This window comes from Pestalotiopsis fici (assembly GCF_000516985.1).
Source record: "Pestalotiopsis fici W106-1 unplaced genomic scaffold PFICI_Scf_7, whole genome shotgun sequence".
NCBI lineage: Eukaryota > Fungi > Ascomycota > Sordariomycetes > Amphisphaeriales > Sporocadaceae > Pestalotiopsis > Pestalotiopsis fici.
Genome location: NW_006917097.1, coordinates 1,601,504 through 1,622,805, shown reverse-complemented (window position 1 = coordinate 1,622,805; position 21,302 = coordinate 1,601,504). Strand labels below are relative to the sequence as shown.

The following is a 21,302-nucleotide window of genomic DNA, read 5'->3' as shown; positions in this document are numbered from 1 at the left end:
AGTAGCATTTATGGGCGCCTATACCGACGTCGACGCCGTGGACGGTACGAGATAACCTGCAAGTGCGAATCGATAATCGCAGATGTATAGTATAAACTCTCATGATAACGTGTCCTTTCTTTGGACCGCGCGGCTTGTGACTCTATGATTACTGCTTCTTCACTCTAGTACACAAAACTTTTTTTCCAGACCCTTCGCACGATATCCCAAGTTTGAAGCATGCTTAGAGCTTTCTTGTATAAATAACGGCATGAAAAAAAAAAAGGTATTCAATCTAAACGTAATTGAAGGATAAGTTAAGCATACCTGAGTAATGTCCTCAAAGATTTCCGATAAGCACTTCCAAAGCTGAGACTATATTCTCTACACATTCTTCAAGGGTAGTAGAAGTTGCAACATGATCACATTCTTAGTCATTGAAACCACCGCCCAGCTGCTTATTCTTGTTTCATTGTCAAGTTGATTATCCTACATGCGCTTGCGGAGCGAATACGAGCGAATACGATTCTCGTACGGATGATATATACAATACCAAATTGAATTACCGGGAGACGGTCTCCGGGTGCTCCCCGTTAGAGCCTGGCATTGTCGCACCTATTGCGCCCCTTTGCGTGCCTTCCATCACCCCTCTGCATGTACCGCGTGGGTAATGCATCATACCGTCCCGGAGAGGACTCTCAATCTCGAGAAGTGTATCACCCGGCCCTCCGCCATACAACAGTATCTGACCGGAATGATGCCTTGGAGGGCACAATTCTGACATGCCCTCGTCTACAGCGTCCAAGTCTTTCCATAACTCCACCAACGCCCAGGCCCGACAGCGCATCCAGCCGGGGTACTCGGGTCTTCCATCGTGGCTCGAGTACTGCGCGTCAAAGACAGTGGCCCATGCCGTATCTGGGTCATCGGTGAGCAGGGACTCGAGCGCTTGTTCGTCAACGACAATGAATACATCTCGTCGCACATCCGATCCCCACGCACGCCCATCGTCGCCCACCTGCCATGTCATCGTGATCACGGATCCATTGGACAAAAGCCTCGCGGGTCGTATCATAGCCGACATTCTCAAGATGTACTGCGGGAATTGCGAGGGTGCTTGGCTGAAACTCGGCTTGTGAGTCCTGACTGCACAGTATGCGCGTACCGAGTGCCTCCAGCGCGTCGGCCCAATGCGCGCCGAGCAGCGTCTTGGCACTAACCACGAGCACGAAACCCCCATTCATGAGAGAGTTTTCTCACAGCCTTCTGAAAGTGGGGTGAGCGGCTATGCACCGTTGGCTGGTCTTGTGACGCCATTCTGTAGGGAAGGTAGGACAATGTGCTTGGGCTGACTTGGCTGTGCGCAAAACAAGTCGTGAGTTGTGATATTCATGAACCGAAGTCTAGGTGCTATCGGATGCCCCTCTTGCCTAGCCTCAAGTCCTTGCATTTGAGAAAGACCAGGCGTAAGAGAAATTCGTTGGCTTTAAAGCCTTTCTCCAGGAGATGCCCCTGGCCGATATTTGCTCATCTACCCTGCGGCTCGGGCTTCGCTCACCTTGTCCGCAATGGACTACAGGCTACTGCATCTTCAGGTACGGTAACGATTTGTATACGCTGGCTCTGACTGATGACGTGGTGCGAGTCTTCAAAGGAATACTCTTTCGTAGATGCATCTTGTGAGATATCTTGGTGTATCAACATACATTATGGGAGCAGTCATTAAGCTGGGTTGGGGACCGTTGGAACTCCTTTACATTCATGGCAGTTGATTGCTACATAGTCTTGGTGGCTGTGGCGCATGCGAGCAACAACAACAACATTACATGGTGTCCATCGCAATTGCAATGTTGCTACACCTAAAATTGATTCTCCAAGATCATATTGTGAGACAAACATGCCGTGTTAGGCTTAGCTGAATGAAGAAAACCGGCTTGGGATGGGCAGAAATTTCCAAATGTAGGCAAAGTAAAATTCAATAAACAGTGCTTGCATATGTTGCGAGAAACCTAATCAATACCCACAAACTCGTGATCGGCGCAAGACCACAAACTCTAGCAATAGAAAATGCAGCAACTTCCCCCCGAATCCGATGCCATGACTACAGCCATCATCCGGCCATGGTACCGTCGTTTTCTGCCCTTGCTACCAGCTAAACTGTCTCTGCAAGGGATGGGGTGTTCATAATGTCCGGGAACCAACATGCATGAGGTGCCACTAGATTGCAAACACAAGAAGTAGATTTTTATTCTCCGTACCACTTATCGAACCCCTTGGGAATTACCGAGGAATATCTTTGGAGACCTCTTTTACTCTCTTCCATGTAATTTAAGATGATTGTCTGAATACACTTAAATTGCCCGTGACACCATTTGCGAGTCGTGACCTTTGTCTCCTCGGAGACACGGCTGAAACATCCAATTATTGTCAAAAGCCTGGTAATCTGCATCTTGATTTGCCATCGCGGACGTGTCTTGGGATCAACGCCAAATGCTCGGTGCACGAGGAGTCGATCAGATTTCCTAACTCACCAACCCGAAAACTTGTACGCCTCAACATATTCACTCACGATGATAATGATTCATCTCAAACTTGCTCTTGCTTGTTGGATCGGGCTTGTAGCTGCAAAAGTGAGCAACAACACGTCGACAGGGACAGGTCAAGTCGCTCTGCTCAACAGCACCACGACACCAACCGTTACCGAAGCACCTTCTTCCACGAGCGACTTGGCGGCAGCTTGTGATTGCTCCACCACCAGCTCGAATTGTTACTATCAATACAAGATCTGCAAAGATGTCATGACATTCGTGTCCAAGTATGTTGTTCATCTTCGCCGGGCAGTGTTTGGGTTGTAGAAGCAAGAAAAGGAATACCACTGACAAGCGAAAACTCTAGCTGTTACCCACCTTGCGTCACGGCTACCACTTTCACCTGTCCGCCCGAAGTAATGACGGTTGATGTGGTTGATTGTTATGCTGATTTCAGCCAACATTGCCTTGGTGCCTGAAATGAATAAACGACATTGCCAGGACGGAAGCAAACAGCAGAAATTGTTATCTTGACATATTTTAACATTTACTACATGTTACTTTGGGATTTTAGATGTCACGTTTTCTAGCGCTCAAACTTTTATGGTTGGATTTGGAATAATTTTCAAGAACTCTGTACAGACATGATGACATTCACTTTGTCTCCCCATGTTATACTGCCTATTCTTCAACAATCAGCTGCAGAGTATCGCAAAATCGAAGAAGGAAATTATTATATCAATGCACTAAAGTAAAGCAAGCTGCATTACAGAATCGGTAGACTGTCCTGCCGACTCGGACTGCTGTTGGCCCTTTGTGGTTAAATCCAACACCGGGGACTTGTTAAACTCATCAGATTTGACGTATCGACTATCAATTATGATCGCATGTTTATTGAAGTGGCTTGGGTGGCCAGCCCTCTTCTTCTTTTTCTACTATGCTGGGACCAGCAAGCTAACCCAGGGGCTAACTCCCTAGCACTTACAGGTCTGGCCAATTGAAATTTGTCCCTGTATTTCAACCCACTTTTCTGGGCTTCTCTATCGCCTTGAGCGCTTAGCTAGGTACTATTCAGTGTTTACTACTATGACTGAGTTCGACTTGAAGCAAAACTTCATCAGCTATCTGATTTTTGGAAGCTGGTTGCCTAAACAAAGCTGAATAAAGAGTTTGATGGTTTCAATTTTAAATTGTGCGCAAATGACCATAAAGCTGAGGTTTCGGGCCTCTACACCTGTTGCGTGTTTGAGGAGTGATTTGTCGGCATCATCATCATCATATCAGAACGCTCAATCCGTGCCGGAGGGGTTCTTGTCCGCCAAGCGCAGGAGTGGCCCCCAATTTCTAATTATAGGTCTGCAGCTGAACCACGAGAAGAAGGATGCAAAATCGGCTGAATAGCCACAACCTTTTCAAGTAACTCCTGAAGGAATTTTGACTTTCTTCTTGCTTCAATACCATCATTTCTTGGATGATTTATTTGCAATGATGATGAAACAATCATCAGTACCGATGGTCCATACTCGTTATGTTCCAGTACAAGAACATGGCAGCTTTGAGCCTCAGCAGAGCTTTGAGCCAAACCGTCGCCCGATTCTGGGATGGATATGGGAGATTTTATCACTGTTGGCCTGCTTTGGATGTCTGGCTGCTGTCGTGGTCATTTTGGTCATGATGAAGGATCAGCCACTGTCAAAATGGACATTTATCATGAGCATCAACGCCACAGTTGCTCTCTTCATTACTGCCTCGAAAGCCGCCGCCATGTTTTCGGTTGGAGCTTGTCTGGCCCAGTCAAAATGGTTTCATCTTGCAAAGTCTCCAAAGAAGTTGAGAGACCTGGACCTTTTCGAAGAGGCCAGTAGAGGGCCCATGGGAGCACTCGGTCTCTTATACCTAACTGGGTTCAAAATTGGTTTCGCTGTTGCCATAGGAGCCCTCGCAACACTCCTCGCATTGGGAGTTGATACCTTTGGCCAGTTGGTGGTCGATGTGAGTGGGACGAGACCTGTAGAGGTCAATGATGGGAAAGCATCATTCGGCTACACTCACATGTACGATAGCGGTGTACTTACCCAAGCCACCAATGGTGGTCTTACGGTGGAGAGTATGTATTGATCTTGCTAGCCCCTGTCTTCCCTCACAATGGAAACTGACAAGCGGTGGGCGCAGCATCTACGATCGATACCAGTATGCAAGGGGCCATCTACAAGGCATTGTACAATGTCAGTACACAGCCCGTCTTCAATTGTCCCTCGCAGTGTGTCTGGCCAGATAGTTACATATCACTCGGTTTCGCAGCCGACTGTGCCGACGTGACCGCCGAGACACAGGCGACCAGAGTTGAGATCGACGAGAATGGGCCAATATGGTACAACATGACGACACCGGGCAACATCTCTATCCATGTGGGCTACTCACAGACAAGCTTCCTGACCCTAGCTCAAGTCGAAGCGCTGGATCTTTTGAAAGCGGTTGAAAAGGGCATGCCTTATACAGAGCCAACATCCATCTCTTCTGAATTCGTTCGAGTTGCCCTCGTCAACGCAACGATTGACAATGTCAACAGCGCCGACGTTGGCATCTATCCCGACGGTTGGAATGTGTACGAGTGCAGCATTAGAGTCGCAGCGTACAACTACTCGGACATCTCTACATCCGGTAACGACTTTATCGGTGTTCCGATAGCCATTCCGCTGACTTCGGGCACAATCCTCGGCACGGAGCTCACCTTCAACAAGTCTGGTCTGCCATCGCTGACGGTACAAGGAAGAGATCTCAAGGCCATCAACAACCTGTTCACGTCCGACAGGTTCAGCGGTACCACTTATTCCGGGGAAAGTTACCCCGACGATGACACGGGCATGAGCGCCGTGCTGCGCAAGGCAGATTTGTCAAAGCTGTTTGACGGCCTGGCCACGAGCATGACGGATCAGCTGCGCTCCGGCTTCAACTTGACGGCGGAGGGACTGACTGTCCAGACGGAGACCTATGTGCGGATCAACTGGCAATGGATGTCTCTCCCCTTTGTAGTCCTAGCAGCGGCACTGGTGCTGCTGCTGAGCACCATCGTCCGCAGCTTTGACAGGAGACCGCTGTGGAAGTCATCAGTCACGGCCTTTTTGTATCATGATGTCACTTTCAACGGCGGTCCAGCGGCTGTCCTGCAATCAAAAGTCCAAAGCGTAAAAGAACTGGAAAAATTGACAAAAAGAACAAAAGGAGCAGTCAGCAGTTATTGAGCCTGTACATCACGCGTTATTGTATTTAGATCGACATGATTCATTCCATATGAAAAGGCCAGGAGAGTTTTCTTGCAGTAGCCTACCTGTCTGAGAGCAAGGATGTTGCAATATACATCCCCCTAATGAACAGGGCGAGGCTGATTTAAGCTTGAATGTAGCCTAGTGACTGGAAATATTTGATGCACATTGGCAGCTGCAAGGAACTCAAGTGCTGACCAACCAAAGCCCAGGCTAGATCAGACGTCCCATCAGCAACAAGGTCATAAAGTCCCATTATCAATGTTTCTTTAGCGGTTAGTCGGGAAGGATCCGAACATCCATGGTCCAATAGAGGATTTTTACCGAGCTTATGCAGATACGAATATGCATGCCAAGTCAATTAATTTTAGTTGAATCCTCCAAGGCATTCTGTATAATGGTAGCGAGATGTCGCTTTCGCAAAGGGTATATGTGATCGGTCAGCGCAGTTCATCAGCAATTCACCATATACTAAAGGCTCGGCGCCTTTTTTGTCCATGATGATTGTAAGCGAATTCACCATCTGCTTTTGTTCTGTTCTGCGAGAACCACAAGAGACGAGTCTCACATTCGTTGCAAATTCAAATTAGACATAATGCGTCTTCAACATCTCATTGCCGTCGCCGGCATATCCGGGCTGGCTGCCGGTGCCGTGGTTCCTTCCGGGCTCGGAATTCGTAGCGACCCAGAGTTCGTCTACGAACAGGCGTACCGCATCCGGATCGCCAAGAACGGCGAATTTCCTGATTTCACCGACCGCGACTATGATCGTATCCTCCCTGGCTTGCCGGACTCAAGCTCGCAGCTCTCGACCTGGTGGTTCGGGTATCAGTCCGCGGGAACGCTGTTTACCAATATTGCCGTCGCGCAGCTATGGCCAAGTGCTGTGTACTATGAGCAGGTATACCATAGCGAGTTTAGTAGTACTGTAAGTCTTGCCAAGATTTGTATGATTTATTGCATCAAGTGGTGTATGCCAGTCGCTAGAAGAAACAAGTGATGATCCTGGCTGACCATGGAACAAAAATTCACAGTGGAAAGCCTACACAGACCATGAGAAGTTTTTCCGCCTGTCCTTCAAAGCGCAAGGCCTGACAGAGTTCGACCCCGACTATCCCGAGGAGCACAACGTATTTGTGAACCGGGACGGTGACCTTGCACTGGGCGCCCCGGCGCCGACGCACCCTCCGGAAGTCTGGGGTCCCGCCCCCGGAACCTATCTCGTATGCCGCCGCGAGTTCCAGCACCGCGAGGTCTTGGCCATTCGCTTTGCCTACTCGGTGCTCAACGAGACAGAAAACATCCCGCACGGCTGTGTCCCTGTTAAGCTTGAGTCCCGGTGCGCGCAGCTGGAGCCGCTAGTGTTTAACAAGACGTGGAATCATGACGAGATCATCACTACCCCTTGCGTAAAGGATGCGTTTAGCTGGGGTAAGAAGGCCGTGTAAGTGGTTACTCCCAAGGTTTTCCCCCTCCCTCCAAGAGGTATCCATGCTGACTGGAGTAGACGCGGCCCAAGTCCCGTGGCACTCGATTACAACAAGCCTGCAGCCATGGCCCGTGAGCTGCATCGAGGATCAAAAGAAAACTAGGAGCAATAAATGTCTGCGTGGGGTTACAAGATATTGATGACATATAGAGAGGTATCGTCAACTTGTCGATAGCTAGACCGGAGGGCCGAAAGAATATGAAATCATCAACCTTGAAAGATATATTCCTGAGACACGAGCTTCAAAAATAGCGGTCCAACATGTTAGCTCTCGCCAACACTCTAAATTCCGCAGCATAAATAATCGTGTTGTCATGTAGTGACCATGTAAGTAATATGTGATGACTTGTACAAATGCTCATCGTCACCTCGGTACTTGAGATCACCGATGAACAGGCGCTGGCGAATACTCTGAACGACGCGTCTGCTATATTTCATCACATATCGTATATTACGGAGCGAGACACGATTATGCAGAGGTGCCGACGGCTCCAATGTTGGACTCTGAGCCTTGTAATTAAGGCAGATCTATGATGTTCTCAAACGTTGCTCAAGTATTGGCAGCATTGTTTCACGTGGATTTGTTGTATAGACTGTTTACCAATTGCGAATCGCGATGCTTAGGGACCTACTACGTACTAGATATACAAGGACTCATTGACTTCGGGGGGAGCCTGGAAATTCATAGTGGGGCAAATGGTTTTTCCGACGCCGCCTAAAATCCTCGTTTCTCGGGGGGGTTCAACAGGGGCCCCAGGCCCGCAGAAATTCGAGAATTTGGGAGTCGACGTGGTTTGGCAGCAAAGCACAGGCAGCGCGGAGGGGCAAGTCTAATAGCTTAACTAATCTATTGGAACACCAACAATTCTTTGTGGTTCAGGCTCCTGTTCACACTTGTAGAGAGCTTCCTCATCCTCCCCTCCAATTTCTTTTCCTCTCTCTCGCAGCGAAGCTCCTTTCGAGCGAAAGAACCCTTCTTCAAGATGGCTTTGAGTATGTATTTCCCCCCTTCCAATAGCTACAAACAAATCCCCCGAATCCCTGCTAACATTGAAGCTTAGATCTTGATATGTCCAACGGTATGTGGTGGACTATATACAAGCTACGCCGATGGGCCTTGCGACTAACTGGGACTCAGCTGTGGTGACGAAGGATGAGCAGGGTAGACCGTTCATCGTCGTCAGAGAGTAAGTTTATTTTTCTATGCGCGATTCCCATCAGTGCTGCTCTGCCGCGACCGGTCCCTAACCAGCTTCTTCCCCTTTCTCTGCAGCCAAGGCAAAAAGAAGCGTCAGTACGGCAACGAAGCTGTCAAGTCACACATTCTCGCCGCCCGCACGGTCGCAAACCTCGTCAAGACCTCCCTGGGCCCCCGCGGTCTCGACAAGATCCTCATCTCCCCCGACGGCGATATCACAGTCACCAACGATGGCGCTACCATCCTGCAGCAGATGGAGATCTCGAATCACGTGGCAAAGCTGTTGGTCGAGCTCTCCAAGTCGCAAGACGATGAAATTGGTGACGGAACCACTGGTGTCGTCGTGCTGGCTGGTGCTCTGCTCGAGCAGGCCGCCGAGCTGATCGACAAGGGCATCCACCCCATCCGAATCGCAGATGGTTACGACCAGGCTTGCGACATTGCAGTGCAAGAGTTGGACCGGATAGCAGACGTTATCGAATTCAGCCCTACAAACACGGAGAACCTCCTCAAGGTGGCGCACACGAGTTTGGGCAGCAAGATTGTCTCCAAGGCACACGACCAGTTTGCCAACATGGCCGTCGACGCTGTCCTGTCCGTCGCCGACCTGGAGCGCAAGGATGTCGACTTTGAGCTCATCAAGGTCGACGGTAAGGTGGGAGGTGCCCTGGAGGACTCGATCCTGGTCAAGGGTGTCATTGTCGACAAGGACTTTTCCCACCCGCAGATGCCCTCCGAGGTCAGAGATGCCAAGATCGCCATCCTGACGTGCGCATTCGAGCCCCCGAAGCCCAAGACCAAGCACAAGCTGGAGATTTCATCAGTGGAGGAGTACAGAAAGCTGCAGAGCTACGAGCACGACAAGTTCGTTGAGATGATCCAGCAGATCAAGGATGCCGGCGCCAACTTGGCCATTTGCCAGTGGGGTTTTGATGACGAGGCCAACCACCTGCTGCTACAGAACGATTTGCCCGCTGTAAGATGGGTCGGTGGTCCGGAGATTGAGCTCATCGCCATTGCCACCAACGGCAGAATAGTGCCCAGATTCGAAGACTTGAAGAGTGACAAGCTTGGCTCTGCCGGTATTGTACGAGAGATGACCTTTGGCACAACCCGGGAGAAGATGTTGGTCATTGAGGAGTGCGCAAACACTCGTGCTGTGACTGCCTTCATTCGGGGTAGCAACAAGATGGTAGGTGATCAAATGGATCCCGCTGCTTACACGATTACCAGGCGCTAACCAAGAAACAGATCATTGACGAAGCCAAGCGATCCCTGCACGATGCCCTCTGCGTGGTACGAAACCTGGTGAGGGACAACCGCGTTGTCTACGGTGGAGGTGCCGCCGAAATTGCTTGCTCGCTCGCTGTCGAGGACGCCGCCACCAAGACACCAGGTCTCGAGCAGTACGCCATGCGCGCTTTCGCCGAGGCCCTCGACGCTGTGCCCATGGCACTGGCAGAGAACAGCGGCATGAACCCCATTGCCACACTGGCCGAGGTCAAGTCGCAACAAGTCAAGGCTGGCGAGGCTCGCGGCAAGCTGGGAGTGGACTGTATGAACAAGGGAAGCAACGACATGAAGCAGGCATTCGTCATTGATCCCCTGATTGGCAAGAAGCAACAGCTCATGCTGGCAACACAACTTTGCCGCATGGTGCTGAAGGTGAACAACGTCATTGTGAGTGGATCTGGCGAGGAAGACTATTAGACTTGATATCCCAACAAAGGCTTGGTTCAGAGGCACTCAAAAAATAAAGACAAAAAGGCCAACCGGTACGGCTTAGTATCATGAACGAAACAAATAGACTAATGCAAAGTCACGAAGAAGACTAAGATGAATACTAATCTTGTGGTCTTGGCTAAATCAGGAGTACTACATAAATGTTCTGCTCGCTGTTACGTGACTGCATATAAAACACCTGTAACCAACAATATGGAGCTTATTTATTTATCAGGGGGAAAAGAGGAGAGGAAAAAGAGAAAGAAAAAAAGGTCAAGTATATGCGGGATCATTGTCACGTATCAACACGTAGCGAGATGCTGTAGGGCGGTATCATGACAACTGTTCTGTTGTTGCTATCTATTTTACTCCAAATGCCAGGATGCTCATATCACCACTCGCATGGCCGCAAAAAGTCCTATTTCATACAATAACCCTTGGTTCCTAGCTCAATCCATGAAGCTTCAGCACAGTAAAGACACCCACGAGCCTATTTGCCACTTTCTCTTTTCCTTATGCGTTGTTTGATTATGTTTAACATGATCGTGTCCAGCTACTTCTACTTTGATCACTGGCCAGCTACAACCGCGTGGTAGTGCGACCAAGCTAGGTCGCGGCTGTGACGAAGCAAGACATCCTCAGTGAGCGGCAACTTAAGTATTCGCTGATGGTCCATCTGTTCCATAATTAGTCATCTATCCAAGTCTTGACACACATAGACAAATTCACATACCTTTCCGTTCTTAGCCAGATCGCTGACCACCTTGGCAACAACTTCGGCCATGTCGGTAAGGGCTGCATACTCCATGATTCCTGCCTCAGGCGTGTTGCCATGCATCGCAGGCAGACCCTCCAGCAGTCCGCTGATCAGAGCCAGAGGAGCTTGTTCGTGACGACGCTGGAAACCCACCAGCTGGAGGAAGGCTTTGTAGACCTCGCCTCCCAAATTCCAGTCCGGCACCTGCGACTGACGACCATCAAATTGACGGAGTAGATCAGCTAGAGCATCATAATCGCGCTCGATGACGGCGTATGGAGCCACTTCCTTGATGAAGACCTGATGAGCCTCGGCAAAGGATTCTGCGCGCAAGAGACATTGGACTTCGCCAGCAGCGTCCTTCTTGACACTTCGCATATGCAAAGCCTTGGCATGCCAGATCCATCGTGGAGGCATCTTGAGCTTCTCCGTCAGTCGCTTGAAGCTTTCAGACTGCTCGTCACCAATCAAGCCAGCATGGCGACAGAGATGTTCCTGTAGGGCCTTTGACCTTGTGTCCGCATCCGTAAGGTGCAAAATGACAAAAGCTGCCTCGAGCCAGCTGCCCTCGTTGGTTAATTGCGAGGCAAACGATACGGTAGCAGCATCTGTCTTCTCAGTGGCATCACTTCCAAAAGATACCTTTCCGGTTGCTGTCAAAGCTTGGCCAAGCTGCCAGGTGAGGCGATAGTCCAGCGGCGAGAGTTGGGAGTTCTCAGGTCGCAATACAGACTCCAGGTCAGCATCTGGGTTCGAATAGAGTTCCAAGAGCCCCCATAGTAGATCCTCGCGATCACCTTCCCTCGGATCGTTCCAGATGCTGCGAATGCCGGCTTCCACGAACCAGGTCAACGGCCGTTGCTCCTTGTCTTGTTGAAAATCCTCCTTGTACTTTTCAACAGCGTCTGCAATGGCATCCTCCGAAGAACATGCGTACCAAAGACGGAGGCCAAAAGCTTGCTTCCAGTTGAGGCCAAACTTCTCAGAGATCACGAATGACTCGACGCGGTCCTCTGAGACACCCCCTTTTGTGCCTTCGCAGATGCACACATTACCGCTCAGCATTTCATATAGTGCTCGAATTGGCTCTGAAAACTCAGAGAGGGCCTTGCTTGACTGCCAATCCTTGATCTGCTCCTGCATGTCACGCTTGATCTCATCCCCGGTGCCAATGAGAGAAATTAGTGTGGCGAGGCGAAAGTTCTTGCCGTCGAGCAGATGTTTACAAGCATCGGCTATGCGATGGCCTGCCAAGGCCGCCAAGGCCTTCTCTTCACTCGAGCCTGCCATGGAAATGGCCTTGTTTGATTCAACTTCGACCATGGTCTCCCAGAAACGGGACAGAGCTTCCCGCCGGAGTCTCTCCCCTGCATCTGGCTGGTCCGAGTATTCGGAGGGGATTTTGATATTATCAAATAGGGTACTGGCAAGCTCCCATACGAGCTTTTCGTGCTCAGCAGCAGTGTTTTTGGCGCCAGTGTCAGTACAGAAGTCCTTCAGACTGACTCGAGGCCCTTGAACGGTGGGAACTCCATTATCCAGATATATCTGAGAGAGGTCGGCATGTGCACGAATTGCCTTCGCAGACATCTAGATTGATGGTCAGTTTACAGGTAGTCATGAACATATGCAAAACAGCTCTACACTTACCTCGTTCGAGAACCTGGCAATGCGAATGTCTTGAGATTCAAAGTTGAAGTTGTTTTTAGTGACTGTCATCAAGCCATTCTTTTCGGTAATGCGACCAGATCGACCGAACGGAGTCTCTTGGGGGTTGGCTGCAAAGACCAATGTGCCATTCGGACCCCATGTTGGCCGTAGGGTGTCGTGCCAGATCTGATCTTTCTGGTCAAGATCATTCTCATCAAGCGTCTTCGTCATTCTTTTATAAGGCCACTAAAAGAGGAAAACATGATTTTTTAGCACAGTTACTTAATTAACTAATTCATACCCATATACACATTTTCAGAAAGAGTCGCCCATTGATTGGAAAACGATTATGAAATGGGGTTAATGACAACCGACCTTGACAGTTCCAGCGTGCACGGCAGGAACAGGTTTCTCGACGGGTGTCTTGGCCTGCTCGAAAATAGACTTCATCAGGTCAATGCTGGTGGCAAAGCCACGACCATCAGATACAGCCCGCTTCTTTGGAGAAGGCTGTCGCTGTACGTTGTCCTGGACACGGTAAAGCTCGGCTTCTTGATTCTCCCTGAGTCGAGCACGATCTCTTTTTTGTGGGCTGACAGTTTTTTGAAGCATATCCATCCAGTCATCCCCGGCCGTCACTGTGATTTTGGCAGGGGTGGCAGATCCTTTAATGGCACGCATGCGTGCTCTCATGATTCCGGCCGGAGTTTCAGGAACAAACTCCATCTGGCTGGCAGCGAACGAGTCGTCATCTTGCTCCGCAGCGTGATGTTGTCCAAGATCAGAACTCGCATCTTGATCCTCAGACATTGCATATTCTTCATCCAGACCCTCCTGTGCCACAGGAACGAGAGCTCTGGAAGTAGAACCCACGGAGCGACTACCTAAAAAAGACGGCCGCGATGCACTGATTTCAGCCATCTCATCTACGCCTCGCTTGCTCCTGTGTCGTTCGGTGGCGTCAAAGGCACCGGGCAATGGGCGGTTGTCGGGTCGGATGTCGTAAAGTTCGTCCTGGTCAAAGTCAGGGTTTGCTGAAGGTGACGGGGACGCGGACTCATGCCTTGGATACGCTGGAGCCTCCGTAGAGCGGTCGGCTTCGGTGTCCTCATCCTCATCGTAGTCTAAGCCATATCTTGTGAAGTGATCAACGGAGAATGTCCATTCGCCAGTCTCCTCATTGTAGTTCTCGAAATGAGTGTTCTCTATACGCTTGAGACGTTCAATGTGCTTCTTCATAGAGGTAGGTGCTTTGCTACGCGACTTGGTTGCGCGGGGCCACGAGTTCTCCAGATTGATAATCGAGGGAACGTTGAGGCCCTTGCCGACTTGAGGCTTCTTTGCGGCATTGGGGTACACTGTGCAAGATCGAATATCGAGAACGACAATGTTGTCATAGAGGTTGTCGATATCGATCTGAGTCAAGTCAACTGGCACCTTGAACATAACCCAGCCAGAACCTGTGCGACCAACTCTAAAGTTTGACACCTTTTGACGCTGGACACGATTCATGGCTAGAATCTCCTCCTTACTAGGCTCCATCCAGTAGTCGCCAAGCTCCTTCTCGAAACCGCCAGCAGATGCCGCTGTTGTACTTGGGCTTGTCACCTCTTCTTCGTGAACAATCGCAAGATCCCGGCTCTTAGCAGGCTCAACTTCAGGGGTTTTTGTACCATTGGTTCCGTTAGTCTGAGGGCGAATGTAGCCCAGTTCCTCGGCAGTCGGGCTGCCGTTGCTCGCAGCGGCCTCAATGGCCTTCGGAGTCTCGTGCGACTCTTCAAAGCTCACGCGCTTGTTGAGTTTGCGTGAACCACTGGTTGCGTTTTCTGGGGTTCTGGTAGGAGTTGAGAAAAGATCACTCCTCAGCTCACGGTTGATGACGAGCTTCTTGACATTGTTGCCTCCACCGTATCTTGGCCCGACGCTTGCAGAAAATGCACCTGGGGCCAACAGACTATCTTCGACGTTGTAGCTGCGTCGCAGATTACTCGACGAGATGCTCTTGCTGAAGCTACGGCCTAGACTGCCTCCGCCAAGAAGGCTTTGAGACATGGATCCAGGGGTGCTAGCTGCACTGGACGGGCTGTTTGGCGTGCCGTAGGTGCTGTAAGAGAAGCCGAATCCTCGCTTCTGAGGAGTAGTCAGACGCGAAGCCGAGGCCGGATTGAGCTTGTACATTGGCAGGATTGAAGGACGCTTCGTCTGCTTCTTGGCTGATAGTGGCGTTGCAAGAGGGCCAGGGTCGTTGGTTGGAGCAGCCAGGTTTCCAAAAAGAGATCCCGTACCGTAGGCCGATGGGTCATTGACACTCGCGGTAAGTGTTTGTGGCGTTTGCTGATTGTTCATACTATTGCCAAAGAGGGAGTTACCAAGGCTGTTTTGCTGCTGTTGGTTGGTTGAGTTTCCAAATAGACCACCTCCCTGCTGCGCATTGTTTTGGCCACCAAATAGACCGCCCCCAGCAGACTGGTTGGGTGCACCAAACAAGCCTCCAGCCGGCTTATTCTGTGTCGAATTGTTCAAGCCACCAAAGAGTCCACCACTGGGCTGGGGCTGCTGCTGTGCATTGTTTCCTATCCCACCAAACAGACCGCCACCGGCGTTGGTGTTCTGGGCGTTCGTGCTGTTGCCAAAGATCCCGCCAGTGGCGGTGCCGGCAGGCTTATTGCCAAACATTCCGCCGCTTTGCTGGTTGTTCGTGCCAAAGCCAGTGCTTCCAGTATTGCCAGTGTTTCCAAAAAGGCCACCACCAGTGTTTGTAGGGGTATTGCCGAACAAGCCACCTGCGGGCTTCTGCTGGGTTTGGCCACCAAACAAGCCACCGCCTGTCGACTGAGTATTCTGAGTGCCAAAACCACCACTGGCACCGAATCCCCCAGCGCTTGGTTGCTGTGTGTTGGTGTTGTTACCAAACAAGCCACCACCCGCATTCGCAGTACTCTGCTGGTTGTTGCCAAAGAGACCTCCGCCACCAGTATTGGTCGCCCCAAAACCAGTGCTCTGTTGTTGGGTATTTCCGAAAGCACCTCCACCAGTAGCGGGGGCTGCGTTATTTCCGAAACTGAAACCAGCTGGCTTGTTCTGTTGCTGATTTGCGTTGCCGAACAGCCCACCTCCAGTAGTGCTCGTGTTTGTGCCAAAAGCATTGTTGGCAGGCGCGGTGTTTGTGTTGGTCCCGAAGCCAGTTGTTCCAGACGACCCAAAAAGGCCGCCAGACGCAGGTGTGGCTGATGCTCCAGTACTACCAAAGAGTCCTCCACCAGTTGCTGCTGCTGGCTTGGCACCAAAAAGTCCTCCTGATGTGTTCGCGCCGAAGCCGCCGGTACTGGCCGTGTTCGTGTTTGCTCCAAATCCGGTTGAGCCCGTGTTGGAGCCAAACAGGCCTCCACCTGTGTTAGATCCAGAGCCGAAGGTGTTGGTCGTCGTGGTAGCTGTGTTTGTGTTGGAGCCAAAGCCTCCGAAACCACCACCAAAGCTAGGGCCAGAACCACTGCCAAAACGACGGTTCTGTGCGTAATCGGCTAGACGCAGCTCCTCGGCGGACCACTTCTTGTAGGGCTCCTGGAAGAGAATGCTCTGAAACGAGTTCTGGGCGAGACTAGCGGCAGACTCTTTTTCCAGTGTGGGCGAGAACGCGGTGGTTGCGGTTCCAGGAGCATCACCAACCGGGGCTCCCAGGGCTGTGCTTGCAGGTGCGTTGAATGCATTACCTGAGCCAAACGATGTAGTCGTGCCGCCGCCGCCGAAAAGACCACCGCCAGTAGTTCCCGTCGTGGACGCGCCGAAGGCAGGCTTGTTTTGGGTACCGCCAAATAGGCCGCCACCGGTACTGCCGCTGCCAAAGGTGTTTGTCGTCGACGTGTTGTTCGTGCTGCCGAAGCCGCCGAAGCCGGTGCCCGTTGTGCCTGTGCCAGTGTTACTTGAACCGAACAAACCACCGCCAGTAGAGGTTGTACTACCAAAAGCAGGCTTGTTTGCAGTCGATCCGAAGCCACCTGTGGTATTCGAGCCAAAACCACCTGTCATGGCCACATTAGACTCTAGTTGCTTGGCATTTTGAAGTTATCATGGAAAGTAGAACATACCTGAAGTAGAGCCGAAGCCTCCTGTTGTGTTGCTACCACCTCCAAAAAGGCCGCCGCTGGTGTTGTTGCTGGCGGCGCCAAAGGTGTTGTTGGTTGAGCCAAATCCACCTACACATGGCAATGGTTAGTAAAAGTGCTGCGTAGGTGACTCTAGGATGTGTCCTCTCGAGTGTATATGTGAATAGGTTAAGAAAGCTCACCTGTAGGTGCCGCATTGGTTGTGTTGTTGCTACCAAATCCTCCAAAGCCTGTGCTGGTGTTGGTATTGGAGCCGAAGCCCCCAAATCCTCCTCCAAACGACATTTTGAAGTTTTCCAAAGCTCGTCCGATGAAAGGATTGGAGATGTGGTGAGGAAGGGCGCGTCAGACGCGTGTGAGACGGGATATGGAGAGCTCGAATTAGGTTTTCGAAGACATGGGATAGCCGAGTAAAATACAAAGAGGCGCGAACGATACTCGGAAGTGCTTGCTGCTGAGTCTTTGCCGTGTTCAAAGACCGCAGAGCTTTTCACCAATTGAGCGCACACGAAATTTCACAGGAGATATGCTGGCGTTGTGTTCTGCGAAAGAAGTCGGGTTCGCGGGTGAGGAATTCAGTGACTGACGATTGCGATTTTTTGCAGGGGCGCGCAAATCGAGCAGGTTGGGCTAGGACGAAAGAGAGCTGGAGCAGCCTGGCGAGCACGACGCGGTTCGTGAAGAAAACGCTGCTGAACCAATGCCAGAATGCAGGTCCAACAATGACGAAAAAGGGAAGAAGGGAACTGGCCCGATGGCAGTTGCTTGGGCTTGGTGTTGATGATGCCTGTGCAGTGAGGTCGAATTGAGACAAGGCGGCTGGGGCAGAAGAGGCAGACAGACACGCAGAATTTCCCAAGGTGACTGGGGGTTGAATGAATGCACTGGCTAAGGAAACTGGGGCCCGGTCTTGAGAGCAAAAAAAAGAGCTTGCCAAAGCCTAGGTAGGAAGCTTCTGCAGCTGCTAGTGGCTCCAGCACAGGAAGCGGCCAGTCAAGCAATTGGGCGGCTTGAAGAAGCTTGGGCCACTACAAGGTCAAGCCGTCACAGCATGCAAACGCGTTTCTAAAGGGAGGAATGGGCAGCAAAAAAAACGAGACAGGCCAAAACGTTGATGCAGTAATAACAAAAGTCATACAACAGATGAACGAGTCGGGTTCTTGATGTTCTTCACGGTTGCAATTGCATCAAAACGTCACTTTTCGTGGAGAACCGTATTTCATGCCAGACTGATGATGAAGCCAGTGTGTGATACTTGAAGAAATACGCAGTGTTCTATTGCTTGCTCAGTGATTGCCAGTAGTCCCACGCCCTCTCTTGCAATTACTGATGGATAAGATGAAATCAAAAATCCAGCGTAGTAGCAAGCAGTAAAAGCTCCCTTTTATAGATGTGCTCAGCTTGTGGGCAGGATGAGCTGATATGTAAGACGGAGTCATTTCGTAGCGGGAGTTAAGAGTGCCGAGATGCTCTACCAATCATGCACTGTATTTTCAGTCTTGATTTTTAAGCAAGGCAGATTTGGCCGTCAGCTCGTTTGCGCGGGCCCGTACAGTGACAAGTCGCGGCGCATACGGAGACGGGCCTCCAAATTGGAAAAGTTCCAGACAGATTGGGGCGACGCGCAAAAGTCGCGACTGCCCCTCGCCCACCTATTGTAGGCTAACCTGGTCGAGCTTCGCGGTCGCACACGATCCTGGACGCGCCGCCATAGGCCCCCCGGCCACCCAATTATCACTGCTGTCGAATGGTGCGTAGTGCGCGCGATGCTCTCGAGACAACACCGCTCGCGACCCTAAAGCTGTTCACTTGTGTTGATTATTGCATGATACCATATTCTTCTCGTCAATTCCTGTCTGTTGTTTTGGACAAACAATTGGATCTATCCCAAAGACAACCAGCCCTGCATCGCAAAACACTTGCAAAGGGCCTCCGCCAACACCATCAGTTTTTTCGAATGCATCCCTGATACTTCCGACTCGAAATAATTATTTCAACCCCGTCGCTCCGAGGCGAGCCTGTTGCAACTAGTTGCCATCGTGACTTGTAGTTACACTCGACTATTGAACCAAAGGGCGTCGGTCGGTCGCATTACCGGCTCACCACTTTGCCGTCCTCAATACGCCAGAATTATCGCATAGCCGTCGGCTGCTGGCCAAGCGTTAGCGACTCTTGGAGTGATCGCCTCGCTCCTACAAGGCGCAATATTCTCGTCCTTCATCACCTGAGGCGCCAGATCGAGTTGAATTCTGAACACATAACACATAACCGCAGCACTTGCTGGTGCTGCCCGTATAGGCTTTCACGAAAATGGCAGCCTATGGGGGTGCAAGTAGCATGATAAACAACTACAACGATACGAGGGGGCCAATAGATCGTGATGCTAGGCAAATGGGAACGCGCTCACTCCCTGCCCGGCCAGGTTCGACTACCATTCGACCGGGCGGGCGTTTTGCGCCGCCCATCCAGAACCCTGAGGAGCCCGAACCTTGGGATCAAATATCCGACGAGCATCGCAGCGAAATACAGGACTGTTTCCATCTCTTCGATATGAACAAGGATGATCAGCTCGACTTTTCCGAATTTCGCTATGCGTTGCAGTCGCTGGGTCTCGGGCAGGTGTCGCGACCGGAGCTGATCACCAGATTCCAAGAACGAGCGAGACCACGAGCGGACTGGACACCGCTTCCCACTATTCCAAATCAACCTCCACCGTCGCAGACACCTGTGGTCGCTGACTTGCGGCTTTCGAAAGAAGGATTTCAGGCGATCGCAGCAGAGTACTTGGCGCAACGCGACCCCCGAGAAGAATTGCTCAGGACCTTTGCCATGTTCGATAAAGGTGGAAAGGGGATAATAACCATCGACGACCTTAGAATAGTTGTCAAAGAACTGGGCGAGGACGTACCAGAGAACGAAATGCAGAGCATGATTGAGCAATTCGATATTGAGGACAAAGGTGGCGTGAACAGGGAAGAGTTCCTAGGGATATTCCTGGCCGGATGATATTGAGCCCGTGGCCGGAATAGGCTCAGACATCCACAACCATATCACCCGCTGACAGCACCGACAGCACCGTTGTGAAGGTGACGCGCTCAGCTTGGGTAGCCTGCTCGGAGTCGGCGTCGAGAACGCCTGCCGAAGCATGGCGAAAGTACAGGAGGCGGCGCCAGGGGCCCTACGTCGAAGGGATTTGCCGATTATCGAGACGACAATCAGCAAATCGCCAGCTTCGTTAGGACGGGAGAGAAGAGCACCAGAGGTGGGCATACCCAAGAGGAAGAGAGTAGTTCGTGAAAGCAAGGACAAACCTACCAGTGTCATAATGGCTGTCGTGATATACACCCAGTGTGTTTGGAAGTATAATGCGGGGAGTCGCAACTGTATATATGTCCTGTTATATCCGGTAGTCAGGATTGACATGCATTTGGCGAATCATGGCGTTCAATGGCAAAACGGGAGGCGCTATCCAGGCGGCTTGGGTCAAACCACTCTTGCGGGCAGACTTATTCGTGGATTTTGAAGTGAATTCCACTCTGTTTAGTCCGACATTCTTGTGCACTTTTCCCTGAGGTGCAGTAACCTCAGAATCTCAGCATTCTCCCATTTCGGAAATTTATACACAGGCTTCCATTCTTGAGAAATATGTTTCTTGTAATTCTGCGGAAAAGACATGTTTCGTCCTGCGCGATGTCGATCTTTTCCAAGGATGACTTATAGGCACATTGGACATGGTGAGATGAGACGGGTCACAATACAAATGCAAACCTCGTCGTACACTATTACTCAACCATATCTGCATTTATTGCATCTTACAAGCAGGCTTGGCAGTTATTACTATGAATTGTCCTGCCGGCAAGGATCAATACATTCCCCAAGTTGGCATTTATTCTGGCACAATGTAAGGCATAGTTTCATATTTGTCCATGGTATCTTGAAAGTCAAGCTAAAGTCAATGTGATTGGCAATACGACGTAGAATTTGGGCATGAAAAACCATGATAGCAAAGCTTAAACCTGATTCTTGAGCAGTTGATACAACAGAATGACTGCAAGATCAAACAATCAGTACTTGTAATTTCTCTATTGTAGGCCTCTATCTAAGATCAAGGTTAATAAATAATACCATGTGTCATATTCAACTCGATTCAGATTGCTCACGAATATATTATGGTTTAATTAATAGTTTACTAGGTAACAAAGAGTGCTTCAGCAACGAAGATCTTTGACTGTTTGCTCTCAAGGTATATGTATATCCCAGTTGGAAAATGTTGCCATGTTCTTCAGGTCTTTTTGTTTATTGTACGTATTATAGAGCAATCCAGAAAGCAGTGAATACGCATACAAAAATTCTAAGCTAATAGCAACTACTTGACAGATCAATACTGTACATTTGCCGTATCTATACGTTACGTCATAGCAGAAATCCAAGCTGCCGATGAGTCTTCGGCCCTTATATGCCCCGCCATTTGAATTCAGTCATGCCTTAACCCCGCCAAAAAGAACAAAGCCCAGGTTGGACCGCAGGGTAGTAAATAGCAAAGCATAATTGGTGAGTCGATCTGCTTCTTTTCGCTACTATTTATACCACCAACACAACTTATTCTATCTTTT

At 50.4% G+C, this 21,302-nt stretch overlaps 6 protein-coding genes across 6 annotated transcripts; 4 read left to right on the top strand and 2 right to left on the bottom strand.

Moving 5' to 3' along the window:
• Window positions 1–541: 541 nt before the first annotated feature.
• Window positions 542–1,063, bottom strand: PFICI_10142 (uncharacterized protein; the record flags this gene model as incomplete). Its single annotated transcript, XM_007838723.1, has 1 exon — window positions 542–1,063. The coding sequence occupies one exon, from the start codon at window positions 1,061–1,063 to the stop codon at window positions 542–544; it is 522 nt and encodes a 173-aa protein (XP_007836914.1).
• Window positions 1,064–3,995: 2,932 nt separating this feature from the next.
• On the top strand, window positions 3,996–5,749 carry PFICI_10141 (uncharacterized protein; the record flags this gene model as incomplete). The annotated part of the gene is made up of 2 exons (XM_007838722.1): window positions 3,996–4,614; window positions 4,680–5,749. 2 exons carry the CDS (start codon window positions 3,996–3,998, stop codon window positions 5,747–5,749), a joined length of 1,689 nt encoding a protein of 562 aa, XP_007836913.1.
• Window positions 5,750–6,365: 616 nt separating this feature from the next.
• PFICI_10140 (uncharacterized protein) lies at window positions 6,366–7,362 on the top strand (the record flags this gene model as incomplete). The annotated part of the gene is made up of 3 exons (XM_007838721.1): window positions 6,366–6,698; window positions 6,805–7,214; window positions 7,278–7,362. 3 exons carry the CDS (start codon window positions 6,366–6,368, stop codon window positions 7,360–7,362), a joined length of 828 nt encoding a protein of 275 aa, XP_007836912.1.
• Window positions 7,363–8,369: 1,007 nt separating this feature from the next.
• PFICI_10139 (T-complex protein 1 subunit epsilon) lies at window positions 8,370–10,167 on the top strand (the record flags this gene model as incomplete). Its single annotated transcript, XM_007838720.1, has 3 exons — window positions 8,370–8,446; window positions 8,533–9,649; window positions 9,709–10,167. The coding sequence occupies 3 exons, from the start codon at window positions 8,370–8,372 to the stop codon at window positions 10,165–10,167; spliced, it is 1,653 nt and encodes a 550-aa protein (XP_007836911.1).
• A 580-nt stretch (window positions 10,168–10,747) lies between these two features.
• Window positions 10,748–16,974, bottom strand: PFICI_10138 (uncharacterized protein; the record flags this gene model as incomplete). Its single annotated transcript, XM_007838719.1, has 6 exons — window positions 10,748–10,855; window positions 10,913–12,526; window positions 12,587–12,832; window positions 12,962–16,605; window positions 16,672–16,779; window positions 16,872–16,974. 6 exons carry the CDS (start codon window positions 16,972–16,974, stop codon window positions 10,748–10,750), a joined length of 5,823 nt encoding a protein of 1,940 aa, XP_007836910.1.
• A 2,025-nt stretch (window positions 16,975–18,999) lies between these two features.
• PFICI_10137 (uncharacterized protein) lies at window positions 19,000–19,695 on the top strand (the record flags this gene model as incomplete). Its single annotated transcript, XM_007838718.1, has 1 exon — window positions 19,000–19,695. The coding sequence occupies one exon, from the start codon at window positions 19,000–19,002 to the stop codon at window positions 19,693–19,695; it is 696 nt and encodes a 231-aa protein (XP_007836909.1).
• Window positions 19,696–21,302: the final 1,607 nt, after the last annotated feature.